At 37.9% G+C, this 13,521-nt stretch overlaps 1 protein-coding gene across 1 annotated transcript; it reads left to right on the forward strand.

Annotated features, from left to right (window-relative positions):
- Nucleotides 1-202: 202 nt before the first annotated feature.
- LOC137712518 (protein VAPYRIN-like) lies at nucleotides 203-2,156 on the forward strand. Its single transcript, XM_068451592.2, has one exon. It carries the CDS (start codon nucleotides 286-288, stop codon nucleotides 1,909-1,911), a length of 1,626 nt encoding a protein of 541 aa, XP_068307693.1. The 5' UTR covers nucleotides 203-285; the 3' UTR covers nucleotides 1,912-2,156.
- The last annotated feature ends 11,365 nt before the right edge of the window (nucleotides 2,157-13,521 follow it).

The raw sequence follows: 13,521 nt of genomic DNA on the forward strand, positions 1-13,521 counted from the left end.
CATTAAAAAAAATTGTTCATACAACTGTGATTTTAGGAGTTGCACTCTTCCTAGTTGAGACGCCGAATAGAACAAGTCAGCATTGTTTTTAACACCCCCACTTGGCATTCTCTCATCAAGGCCGGCCTTCGCATTCCCTTCTTTTAAACTACACCCACCAAACTCAAAACTTTCAATTCGAATATCACTTCCTCCTTCAGTACTTCATGTGTTTTAATTTCTTCTATACATCATAAGAACCCTAAAAACTCATTGATCTGAAGCCAAAGTGAAAATCAAAGAAAGATGGACAGGCTCATAAGTTTGGAGCCATCAAACTTCGTTGCAATAAGGATCGAACCGGGACAGAAATGTTACGGCCAGCTCACTTTACGCAACGTTATGTACACTATGCCGGTAGCCTTCAGGCTCCAACCGCTGATCAAGAATCGTTACACGGTGAAGCCTCAGTCCGGGATCATATCTCCTCTCGAGAAGTTGACCGTAGAGATTGTTTATCACCTTCCACCGGGGTCCAGCCTCCCCGACTCCTTCCCTTACTGTAATGACTCCTTCCTTTTGCATAGCGTGGTTGTGCCCGGAGCAGCGATCAAAGACTCTTCTTCGACATTTGATGCTGTCCCAAACAACTGGTTCACCACAAAGAAGAAACAAGTGTTCATAGATAGTGGTGTCAAGATTATGTTTGTTGGTTCACCTATTTTGGCACAACTTGTGTCCGATGGTTTGATGGATGATATTCGAGAAGTGCTTGAAAAGAGTGAAACTTCATGGAGAGCTGCCGATTTCGTGGATTCTGAGGGCCAATCTTTGCTTCACTTGGCTGTTGCTCAAGGACGGCCTGACCTAGTCCAGCTACTTCTTGAATTTGAGCCTGACGTGGAGGCTCAAAGCCGATCGGGGTCTACCCCACTCGAGGCTGCAGCCTCAAAAGGAGAAGCCTTGATAGTCGAACTTCTATTGGCCCGACGTGCCAGCACTGAACGATCTGAGTCCTCCACTTGGGGCCCCATTCACCTTGCTGCCGGAGGAGGCCACGTGGAGGTTCTGAGGCTTCTTATAATCAAAGGGGCTAATGTTGATGCGCTGACTAAAGATGGTAGCACAGCTTTACACCTTGCGGTGGAGGAGCGAAGAAGGGACTGCGCAAGGCTCTTATTGGCGAGCGGGGCAAAAGCTGAAGTTCGTGATTGTAGAGATGGTGACACGCCTTTGCATATCGCAGCTAGCATGGGGGACGAGTACATGGTGAAGCTGTTGCTGCAAAAGGGTGCCAATAAAGATATCAGAAACTTTGCCGGCCTAACGGCCTTTGATGTTGCGTCGGAGAATGGACACACGAGACTATTTGATGCTCTTCGACTTGGTGATAGCTTGTGTATCGCGGCGAGGAAAGGAGAGGTGAGAACAATTGTAAGGCTGCTTGAGACAGGTGCGACGATCAATGGAAGAGACCAACATGGGTGGACTGCTCTCCATAGGGCATGTTTCAAAGGGAACATTGAAGTTGTTCGAACGCTGCTCGAAAAGGGTGTGGATGTGGATGCTAAAGATGAGGATGGATACACCGCGTTGCATTGTGCAGTGGAGTCAGGACATGCGGATGTGATTGAGATGTTGGTAAAGAAAGGAGCTGATGCTGAAGCTCGAACTAACAAAGGTGTGACCGCAATGAAGATTGCTGAGTCTTTGCACTACGCTGGGATTACTAGGATACTTATTTATGGAGGTGCAACAAAAGACAATAGTAATATGGCACGTATCTCAACCCAAGCCTCTATTGCATTTGGGAAAAAATCTAAGGGACTAGAGGAGGAGATCATCAAAGGAGGGATGAAGAAGAAGAAATCGAGTCGTGCTAGAGCTCTTCGTGGGAGCTTCGACCATTCGATCCCATTGGCTGTTCTTTAGCTAGCAAAACTGGAACTGATATTGGTGAATATGTATTTTGAATTAGGGTTTGTCACATTTAGAGCTCACAATGACGCTGCTTTGGGTGAAATTATAGGCGGAAGAAATTGTAGACTCTTTCGTAATATATTCATTCTAAAAACACCTAAATACGTATATTTTGTTATTAAAACAAACTTGATCTATGTCACAATTGATTGTGATTCCTTATATGTATGCTAATAAGTGGATGTAGTTGGTTTATATTTGTCACTTGATAAAAGATGATCATAACATAAATATATATGTATATATATATATGTAGTCAAACCAATGTACTACAAAATATGCACGAAAGCAATGAGAAGACCGAAATTTTGCAGTATATTGCTTGTTTGAATCCACAATATTATAAGCCGGCAGTAACAAATCATCATTTACCAGCTTAGGGTAGAAAGGATAATCAATCTCTTCTGGGAGGAAGAGATATTGTACTAAATTTTTTCAATAAAATCTTAACAACGGATTCTATTAACTGCACATGCAACCACCACAGAGGCCAAAATAACCACACAAGAGCTTATAGTGCCTCGGCCAATTGTGCTTACAGTCACTCTGGTGATCGCCTCAAGAAATTTCACTAGCAAAGAATAGGAACTGCTATGGATACAACCCCCTTACCTCCTATCGAACCCTAGGTCTTAACGTCTCTCACACCCTCCGAATCAAACCCTTTGACTCCCCTTATGACTTGTGTGGGAATTCGATAAACCCGAATAGCTCTCTTGTTCTTTGAAATCTCATGTCAAGTCTATCTCCCACACCACCCCTATCCTATTTACAATAGGAATTGAAACAGTAAATAAATTCTCAAAAATAGGAAAAACCTAGAATTCATATATTCACTTATCGCAACTGTTGGTATTCAGACCATCTTCATCTTAATTAAAACTAGAATAAAAAGATGGAGATATGAATTAAGGCAGCAGCTGCAGAGAAGAAACAGAGAGCAGAGAAAGCTTTTGCACGAAGAGATATTTTCTGATTATTTCCTTTTTGGGTAATGCTCCCAGTGCATAGGACAGCTGCTAAGGCTGTAGGGCAGCAGCATTAGAGCAACTTCAACGTTGCTTATTGCCTTGGAGATAGACAACCCGATCCACTCCCTCCTCTTCAGAAATACTCCAGCCCACGCGGGTAATTGGGCTCAAGGCAAGTCCAAGGGAGAAATTAGGCAATAATCGTATGACTTAGCGCCCTGCCTATGTGATACAAGGTTGACGTTAGCCACAATTTAAATTATTAAAAATTTATAAAAACTATTACAAAAATTATAATAAACCAATTAAAAATATAAAAGTTATATTTTTTCCATACCTAACCATGTTCTCCCACTTTGTACTACATTTCAATATTTTCAAATACTTTCAACCAATCTTTTGTTATTATCCAAAATTAAAAATAAAGTTATCTTTTATTAGTTTATTAAAATAAAATAATTTTAATACGAATTGTATGGCTATTCCATTTAAAGGTGTGGAGATGCACTTGGATAATTACTATTCACTATAGACAGTTACAGTTCATTTAAGGGGATTGAGTTGCCTATTGCCCAGCAGGCTTTACTACACTGGAAGTGCTCTTACAATTCATCTATGCCATACAACTGGATTGAGTTGCCTAAACCCTATGCCATACATGTGGCAACAAATTAGAGTTTAGATCAAAATGCAAATTACCAAACTAAACCTACAAAAATACAACATAGTACTAACGTTATTGTGAAAAACAAGATATGGGAGCTAGTGGACAGACCTTGTAATAACTCTGTTATTAGAGTGAAGTGGGTTTATAAGACTAAACTCAATCAAGATGGTTCCGTTCAAAGGAACAGAGCTAGATTGGTAGCAAAAGGTTATTCTTAGAAATTCGGGATTGACTTCCTAGAAACCTTTGCATCGATAGCTAGGCATGAGGCAATCATAGGTCTTATTTATGTAGCTTCTCAAAAGGAGTGGTTCCTACACCAACTCGATGTCAAGTCCGCTTTCCTAAATGGAGTCCTAAAAGAAGAGGTGTTTGTTGACCAACCTCAAGGATTTGTTCGTAAAGTACAAGTGCACAAGGTGTACAAGATTAAGAAGACACTTTATGGCTTGAAACATGCTCCAAGAGCATGGTATGGAGAGATCGACTCATATTTCAATGAAAGATGATTTCAAAGGAGTGAGAATAAACCTGTCCTCTACGTCATAACCGAAGGTACTGCAGATATCCTTATCGTTTCTTTATATGTTGATAATTTGGTTTATACTGGAAGTAGTGATAGAATGATCTTGAATTTCAAGAATGTCATGATGATGAAATATGAGATGAGTGATCTAGGCATGTTGCATTATTTTTTGGGAATTGGTATCATTCAACCAGATGATGGTATCTTTATTACTCAGAAGAAATATGCAAAAACACTTCTATAGAAATTCAAAATGGTTGGTTGTAAGCCTGTTGCAACACCTCTAGTTATGAATGAAAAGTTTCAAAAAGAAAATGGTAGTGGTGATGCAGATGAATCTATGTATAGAAGCCTTGTAGGGAGTTTGTTGTATTTGACAACAACTAGACCCGAGATATCATGTGAACTGCAAGCTTGTTGTCTAGATTTATGCACATGCCTACTCGCATTCACTATGAAGTTGCAAAGAGAATCCTATGATACATACAAGATACACTTGACTTTGGTACTATGTATGAAAGGAATATTGAGCCAAAACTGTTTGTGTTTTATGATAGTAATTGGGAAGCTAGTGTGGTTGACTTGAAGAGCACATTTGGTTATACTTTTACACTAGGGCTGGTGTATTCTCTTGGGTGTCTAACAAGCAAAAATCATTTGCACTATCAACTGCAGAGGCTAAGTATGTGTTTTGACTTCAATTGCAACTTCTCAAGGAGTGTGGCTGAGAAGAATTATGCAAGACTTTGGTGAGAAACAAGAATCAGCAACCCCTATTCTTTGTGATAACAAGTCCGTTATTGCCATGAGCAAGAATCATGTCTGTCATGGCAAATCAAAACATGTTGCTCAGAAACATCACTAACAAAGTACAAATTCATCTACCTAAGAGAACTTCTGAGAGTGAAGCAATAAAGCATTAAGAATGGTTGTTAAAGTTAATAGCAACACCAATTACAAAATACTATCACACTTATACTTTTTTTTTTTTTTTTTTAATGAGAAATTTCGATGATACAAGAGAATATTATTGATATATATATATATATATAATTACAGCTAATTAAGGGGACAATCGTACCCCTAACCTTTTCAACTGCTAACCCTTTCCATTTTCACCTCCTTTCTTCTTCTTTTTTTCTCATGAATCCTGGATTTCATTCCCAACGTTACTTCAATGTCAAAAGTACATAGATCTTTCTTTTTATTTTTGATCAAACAATATTATCTATACTAAGGGGGTGGAGGAGTGAGCAAAGCCTCACAATGAGCTAGCAATAGTGTGGTTGAAATTCGATTTTGGCGAGAATCGAACCTAAGATGTTTCACTTACAAGTGAAAATGAATACTACTAGACCGTACAGTAATACTAAGTGGCAAGAAGTACATAGTTAAGAAACAATAAAAGAGAGGAAAAATAAGACGATAAGCTTGGACCTCTGTAAAAAATCTTCAGTTTGAAAACCACTGAATATGAGGAGAAGTCCACCAAAGAAAAAAGGCGCATCCTACCGTTTAGTATGTGGACGGAACGCAGTGGGACGGGACGCACTTGTCCCACGTTTGATGTGCCAATTTGCACGCATTGTACCGTGGAACAGATTTTAGTCATTTTTTTTGTGCCACCCTCCCCTTGGAACGACTTGTTCCAACCCATGGAACACAAAATTATAACTTTTTCGACAACAATACCCCTCCTCTTTTTCATTAATTTCACTATTTACCCTCTCTCTCCCGTAGCCTCCCTCTCTTCTACCCTCCATCTCTCTTGTAGCCTCCTCCTCCTTCACCACAAACCCAGCAACCTAGGCTAACGCCGTTGCTCTAGGGATGTGACAGCAAGGATTAGGCAGAAGATGTGAGGGATGATGTTGAACTCGTTGCGGTGACTCAGGTAAGGTCGAACTCGTCGAAGTGGATGGGTATGATTGTCATTTAATCCTTCATTCCATTCCGGCCTAAGCGTACACCAAACGTAGCATGAAACCTCTGTTATGTTTTGTTCTATCTTGTTTTGTCCCATTCCGTCCCGTCTGCGTACCAAATGGTACCTTATGTTCTTGCTTGGCTTGGAAGCCACCTTATAATTCAAAAAAGGTGTACTAAATTTTCGTAAATCAAAGAGGGATTTTCCAAGTAAGATGAACTAGTAAACGTTCTAGTTTGACTTCTTTCTTTCTTTCTTTTTTCCGTCTATGCATACATTTTTAAAATATTGTTAGGTTTTCCCTAAAGAATAGTTTATGACTAATACACTCAGCAAAATTGTATCACCACAATTAGTTAATTACATATGTATTAAACCCAACATAAATATCTATGTAGTATCGCATTCACGAGTCGAATTTAAGCAGCCTCCAGTCAAGTGGTAACAACTATCTCAAAGCTTAGCTCTTTCTTTATTTCCTTTACAATATGGACTATGATTGCGTTATTTTGTATAACTAATGTTAAGAAATGACTTAAGATCTTCCTCTTTAACTCATTTCATCTTATGTTCAAACTTGATCTCTCCATCTTTTTGTAACATAAAGTAGGAATATCACTTATGCAAAAATTAAAATACAAGAAAGAAAGAAAATTAAACTTTTGAAGGGGTTGAGTTTTGGATGTTGGAATTCTTTTTGGGCAGTGGACAATTGAGTAGTAAAACCAAAAGGGAGCAATCAGTTGTTGGTGTTGAAGACGAAAAGACACCTTTCTAGCTTTCCATTTTGTAGTCTCATAGACCACCAACCATGAATTATAAAAGGTGGGTTGGTGATTTTAGGTGCATCAGGTCCATAAGCTGACGTTATGTGCATCTAGAATAATTACTAGGAGAAATCTAAGCACAAATTTTAAAATAAACAGATAAATTTTTTTATACGTATCATTATTTTAAATATTTAAACAATAAGCATAAAAAATAAAAAATAAAAAAAAATGTTTTGTGTCACATCCCGGTCCGGGCCCCCACCACATTTCGGGTCCGCTCCACCATCGTAGCACGATATTGTCCGCTTTGGGCCACAACTACACCCTCACGGTTTTGTTTCTAGAAACTTAGACGAGAACTTCCCAGTGGATCACCCATCATGGGAGTGCTCTCGCGCGCTACTCGCTTAACTTCGGAGTTCATCGCCAGTGAGCTCCCAAAAAGCCTCATGCTAGGTAGAGATGAGAATATACATATAAGGCTTACAAGATTCACTTCCCTGGACGATGTGGGATGTTACAATCCACTCCCTTAGGGGCCCGACGTCCTCGTCGGCACACTTCCGACCAGGGATTGGCTCTGATACCAAATTGTCACATCCCGGCCCAGGTCCCCACCACATCCCGGACCCGTTCCACCATCGTAGCATGATATTGTCTGCTTTGGGCCCTGACTACGCTCTTACGGTTTTGTTTCTGGGAACTCACACGAGAACTTCCCAATAGGTCACCCATCATGGGAATGCTCTCGCGCGCTACTCGCTTAACTTCGGAGTTCATCGGAACTCCGAAGCCAGTGAGCTCTCAAAAGGCCTCATGTTAGGTAGAGATGAGAATATACATATAAGGCTTACATGATCCACTCAAACTTAAGAGGATAAAACGTAATTATGCGAGATTAGTCCTTCCCAAGTTCCCTGCATGTCATAGAGTGCAAGCGTCTACCCTCAATCCAAAGGGAGAAGGGACCAATACAAACGCCGGCCACCATATCCTAGCATTTTTATTGCAAAAGCAAGAACAAGCAAATGCAAACCAAACCAAAACCTCTGGGACTTTTGCTTCTTAATGATAATAAGTACATGTGATCATTATGTGCCGATCTGTACTAAAAAAATGAGGCCATACAAAACAAAAATTTACATATGTCATGTTAAGAAACATGAAGGTGCCATATAAATCCTTCTCCTCCAAAAAAGCATTGTACGCACAATGTTTATTTAAACTTTGTTGAATGATATTATCTCGATTCACCGCAAATAAAAGACAAACCGAAACGCTTTCAACTTATCAAAGATCATGAGCGCAGAAGTGCTAGCATAAAAAAACAAATAAAACAAAACCCAACACACACCATTCCCCAAAACAACAACTAAGCAAATTAACAACAAACTCCACGTCACCATTTACCATCATCTTTCCAGTCATGGTTGACTCCTTAGATCAATCTTGGTGCCATTATAACACTTGACAACTATCTCTAAGGTCTCAGAGCTATTGAAAAAGTCAGAGAATATTCTTTAATTACATCGTCGTTCTCATTAATTTTATTCATCAATCCTCACACCCATTACACAACAAAGAAGAAATGAGAAGGGAGAGAAATAAAAGCGGAAATAATTCTCCATTATTTTTAGTACTGGGCAGAAACAAAAGAATCAATTTCTAAGAGCTGAAAACCTACCATCCGAATAACACACTTAGCCTTGACATTTGCGTTGGACTTGATGATGATCTCAAGTTAAGAGGAGTGGTCAGCTTAATTTCACTTAACTAGGTCAAAGCCAAGGTTACAACCTAAGGGTCTTTGTTTTTCTAATTCATATTTAGTGTATTTTTTAATTCCTTAACAAAATTAATAAACGATAATTGAATAAAGATTGTGGGATAGATGACAGATGAAGAGAATTGGGTAGCATACACACAAAAGAGAATGTGGGTAGCAAAAATGCACCCTTACTATGAACCCTCCAAAAAGTAGAACCACACATGTAATCAATGAGAAGCTTAAAATCGCCTTTAACAGTTTAACTAGAGCAGTTCTTTGTTGAACCATAAAATATATAGTTTCTAATGATGTTATTCGTCGAATGTATGTGTATCACGTGTTTAAAAAGTAAACCACTCATCAATAAACGATTGACACATAGTAAATCAACGACAAAAGAATGCCTCTCCTTTGAGGTTTTAACTGGGATAAGTAACCTTATTCATGTATTTTGTATAATGTATGTACTTTGATTTGGACGGATTAATATCATCAATAAGTGATCAGCAATAGTGAAAATGTACGTTTTGTGCGTTGGGAATGTAGGAGAATCCAAACGAAAAGGTTAATAATTAAATGGAAAGCGACAACAAACTGCAAGCAATCTGCGCACAAGTATCGGCAACGACCGATGAAGAAACGAGGCAGATTCTCTGCTCTTCCATTTTTTGTGCTTTTATGTGGTCTTCTGTTTATATGGTCATGATTAAGTTACGTTAATATTTTATATTATTTTTTTATAAAGATAATAAAATAAAATAAAAAATAATATAAAATATTAATATCGCTTAACCGTGATCATACAAATAAAAAAGCACGATAAGTAGAAAGGCAGAGAATCTGTCTCTACGAATAAAAGGCCGTGCGGTACACTGCATGCACTGCCCAACTGTACTCTTAAGTTATCTCCTGCAATACCTTGTCAGTTGAATGACACTTGACACGGATACATCATGATATAAGGGGGCGTTTGTTTCCCCTCACTAACTCGGACTGGACTGGACTGGACTAGCTATTAGTCCAATACTGTGTTTGTTCCATGCTAGGACTAACATTAATGAGACTAAAGGGGACTAGCATGGACAAAACCCTTCACTAAGAGGTCTTAGTGAGACCCTCCAATAACCATGGGACTAGCTAAGACTATCCTCTATTTCTCGTCCTTGTCATGCTCAACGACCACTCCCGACAAACTCCTCATCATCGCTGGTCACCTATATCAATCATTAACTTCCCGACTCTCTTTCAGATCCATTTCACAACCAACTTTCATATAAAATATACCAAATTGAAGCTGGGAGTGACAAGATTACGATTTTACTTGAATCGAGGCCAAAATGTGGTCGAATGTGGCTGGAAAATGGCCTGGAAGTCTTGGCCTGTTTAGGCTTCTTCAAATCCATGACAAATTCGAGCATGCAAAGCTAAGATCTCGGTCCAGGGATGGTGATGAATTTTTTGGCGGTGCTAACTACATCCAATTTAATGAGGGTTGGCCAAAAGACACATTGGGAAACCTGCAACTCGTCGGGAAAATTGGAGTCGTGAGGTTCCGTTCGAACAACGCATAGCTAGAGAGGGAGGGAGGACAGAGAAATAGAGACTGGAATCAATAAGGAGTTTGACCAGGAATGAGAAAGAGACATGAGTTGAGAGGTCTGAGAGGAAAAAAAGAGGGAGAGGGTGGGACGATGAGAGAAGAGGAAAAGAGTGGGACATAAATGGTAGGAAAAGATGGAGAAAAAGATAAGATCATAATAAAATATTAATAATTTATATATTAAATAAAATAATATTAGAATTTGTTATTATCCAGCTTCTTAGTCCAATACTGCACCAAACGCTTCACTAAATTAGTCCAGTTTAATCTAGTCTAAGCCAGTCCAGCTTAGTACTTGAAGCTAATCCAGTCCGAGATAGTCCGGCTCAACAAACGCCCCCTAAATGTGTTAAACTTTTTACCTTACTATTCTTAATATTATTAATTTGGAAACTTCAGTGTAGCAGTAAACTTAGATGAGAAATGATAAAGAGATTTTAAAAACAGTGAGACTCTTTATAGATTTTTTGTTATTTTATGTTTTTGATATAATTTTTATGTTAATATTATAAAATATTATATGAAAATAAATAAATAAATGACAAAAATCATAAAGAGTCCCCATTTGCCTTCTTAGCATTTCTCAACCTATATCACAAGTTGAACTGCTTGTCGTGACATACCATATAACGTGTACTTCAGTTGCCCCCGACAAAATAAAATGAGCGTGGGCATCAATTTTAGTTCACTCCAAAACCATCAGACAATAGCATTGATGTTCTAAATCATGCAGTCGTAAATCTTATGGGATGTGCGTGTTTTGGAGAGAATTTTTAATGTGATCGGTATATGAGGTAGTACATCACATGTCATTATGTAAATGGTGAGATATGTGTGATAAAAATTTAATAACTTGAAAATAAAATTTCTCACCACTCCTATTAAAACACGTAGTATACCACTTGTATTCTCATCACAACTAAAAATTTCTCTACGTTCTAATAGAGAGGGAGATGGGGCAAAGGCACAACTCCTAGTACTACCGACACTCAGCGTGCGTGCCATGCACGACTGAATCTAGCCGCGTTTGCCGAAGTCATTCGATTCAAGGCAGGTCAATTTCTTTTGCGTTTATTCCATCACCGTCACCGACATTTCTATAACCCAATTTAATATAGAAAAAAACTTTATTTATAGATGATAATCGCTTCTCCTTTCTGGCATTCTGTATCTGCATTTTCTTTTATTTCTCTTTTACCTGAATTTTGATGCATAATAACCGAAAGTTTCCCACTTTTTCAGCTGTTTATTTAGCCTCCCAATAGGGGCACTACTGGTTGTATCTTATTTATCTATATTAGTATATGCTCGTTAAATTTTTTATTTTTGTTTTTAAAATTGAAAGAGGGGGGAAGACAATGAGAGGAATTTTAAAAACTTTAGTCAAGAAGTTGGGATTGCAGCAATCGCAACTCTTGTTTTGCTAACAAAGCTAGGTTTAAAAGCGCAGAACCCGCACCTTTCTGTTCAAAAGCGCAGAAACCGCACTCTTGTTTTGCAGGAACGCGCGTCCGTTTTCTTCTTGATGCAGTCAGACTACTACGTACCCAGCTCGGCAGCGGTCTGGTCTCAGACAATGCCTAAAGGAACCAATAGCTAGCCCTCACACAACTCAAAGGCTTCCGGAGAGATCCTGTAAGGCATGGTTCAACTATTGATAAGAGTAAGACTCTAACTACTGAAAAGCTATCACAATCTTATATCCCAGATATTTGTTGTTTCTGACCTGGAAATCTCATACGCACGTGGAACGCACATGTGAGAGAGGAAAAAGTTAAGGCGGAGAGATGAGTGAGAAAGTTGGAAGGGTTCATGTTGTTGCTCTAGTGGGCGTCATTCCACGTTAAGTTTTGTAAGCATGATTCTAGTATTAGTATATCAGATAGAAAAGTGGTATTTATTTTCTTAGAGCGACTATGTTATTTAGTTATTATAATAAACTCAAAGAGTTTACAAGAGACGTGGCTTTCTAAACACAGTTAGAGACTAGAGCATTGTACTCAATTTTTCGTACTCAAGTTTGACTTTATCTCCTAGTAAGTTTAGATTTTTTTATCGGACATTTCTCATAATAAGTTAAAATTAGATTAATTAGAATTGCTCAAATGAAAGGAATTAAGATGTTAAAAATTGAGTTACAATGATTCTTATAATTTGCCCTTTTTTTTACAACTTACAATGTTTATATGTAAATGTGTTCCGTGTTCTCACCAAGTTATTTAGTGTTGTCATCTAAATTTAGTTATGAAATGAGCTGAAAAAGACAGTTTGATGAAAATAGCATCACTATTTACTTATAACTATTAGTCCATTCAATCATTTTTCTTAAGTTAAGTTGAGAAGCGTAACCGATTTTGTTCATATTTAAGTTTGAATACAAGATTAAAGTCAAACCATGATGCAACTTTAAAATGTGCGTGACCTAAGCTAAAACAATAGATTGCAATTAGTTGCTTGTGTGAAGAAATTAATATCTTTAACTTAATCCATTTTTACGAGAAAAAAAAGGACCAAAAAAATTCTACTTCCTAAATTTTTTTAGATTGTGTTTGATTATGATTGGATTATAACACGTTTGTTGGTAGTACTAAAGACGATAGTTATTGTTGTTACAAACTACGTGAGATCAAACTAATATTACCACCAGTAGCCCAATCAATGAGCAAACAAAATAGAAATTGAGAAATGCTAAGAAAACTTTCTCAAAATAAAACTCTTCATGAACTCTCTGACATTTTATAGTTTAACATTAATTCACATGCTAACATTATTAAATATTGTGCCAAAAACATAAATTTGATTGTAGAGAATCCATAAAAAGTCCCACTTTTAAAATAATTTCCTCCTTACCTAAACCCATACATATCTAACATGTTAAGAACGGATGTGATTATTTTGGAAAGCTTAACAAGAAATCCTAGAAAAATCAAAATCATGTGGCACTCCCTCTCATGCTTACAATTTACTAATATTATCGTGCGTTTTAAGTATAATATCTGGTCCCATCCCACCTACTCCGAGGCACTCTTTGCATACAAATCATGTAAATTAGGTAATTCACACAATGTTTACTACATTAAACAAATAATTAAATTTAGAGAAACGTTAACCTCCCAACAATAGTGCAAAAAAGTGGCTCTCCTCGCCACCAAACCCCCCCCCCCCCTCCCAAAAAACAAACTAGCCAGTAGCCACCAACTCTAAAGCCAACACCAAAAAAAAAAAAAAAAAAAAACCCTCACCAACTTTCTCCCATTATTTTTTTTTACAATTATTTCCAATCTTCTTCCTTAAAAATTAATTTTGAATAGACTACCGCTTACTTGTATAATT

This window comes from Pyrus communis, chromosome 14 (genome assembly GCF_041283825.1).
Source record: "Pyrus communis isolate YQ-2024b chromosome 14, ASM4128382v1, whole genome shotgun sequence".
NCBI classification, from domain to species: domain Eukaryota; kingdom Viridiplantae; phylum Streptophyta; class Magnoliopsida; order Rosales; family Rosaceae; genus Pyrus; species Pyrus communis.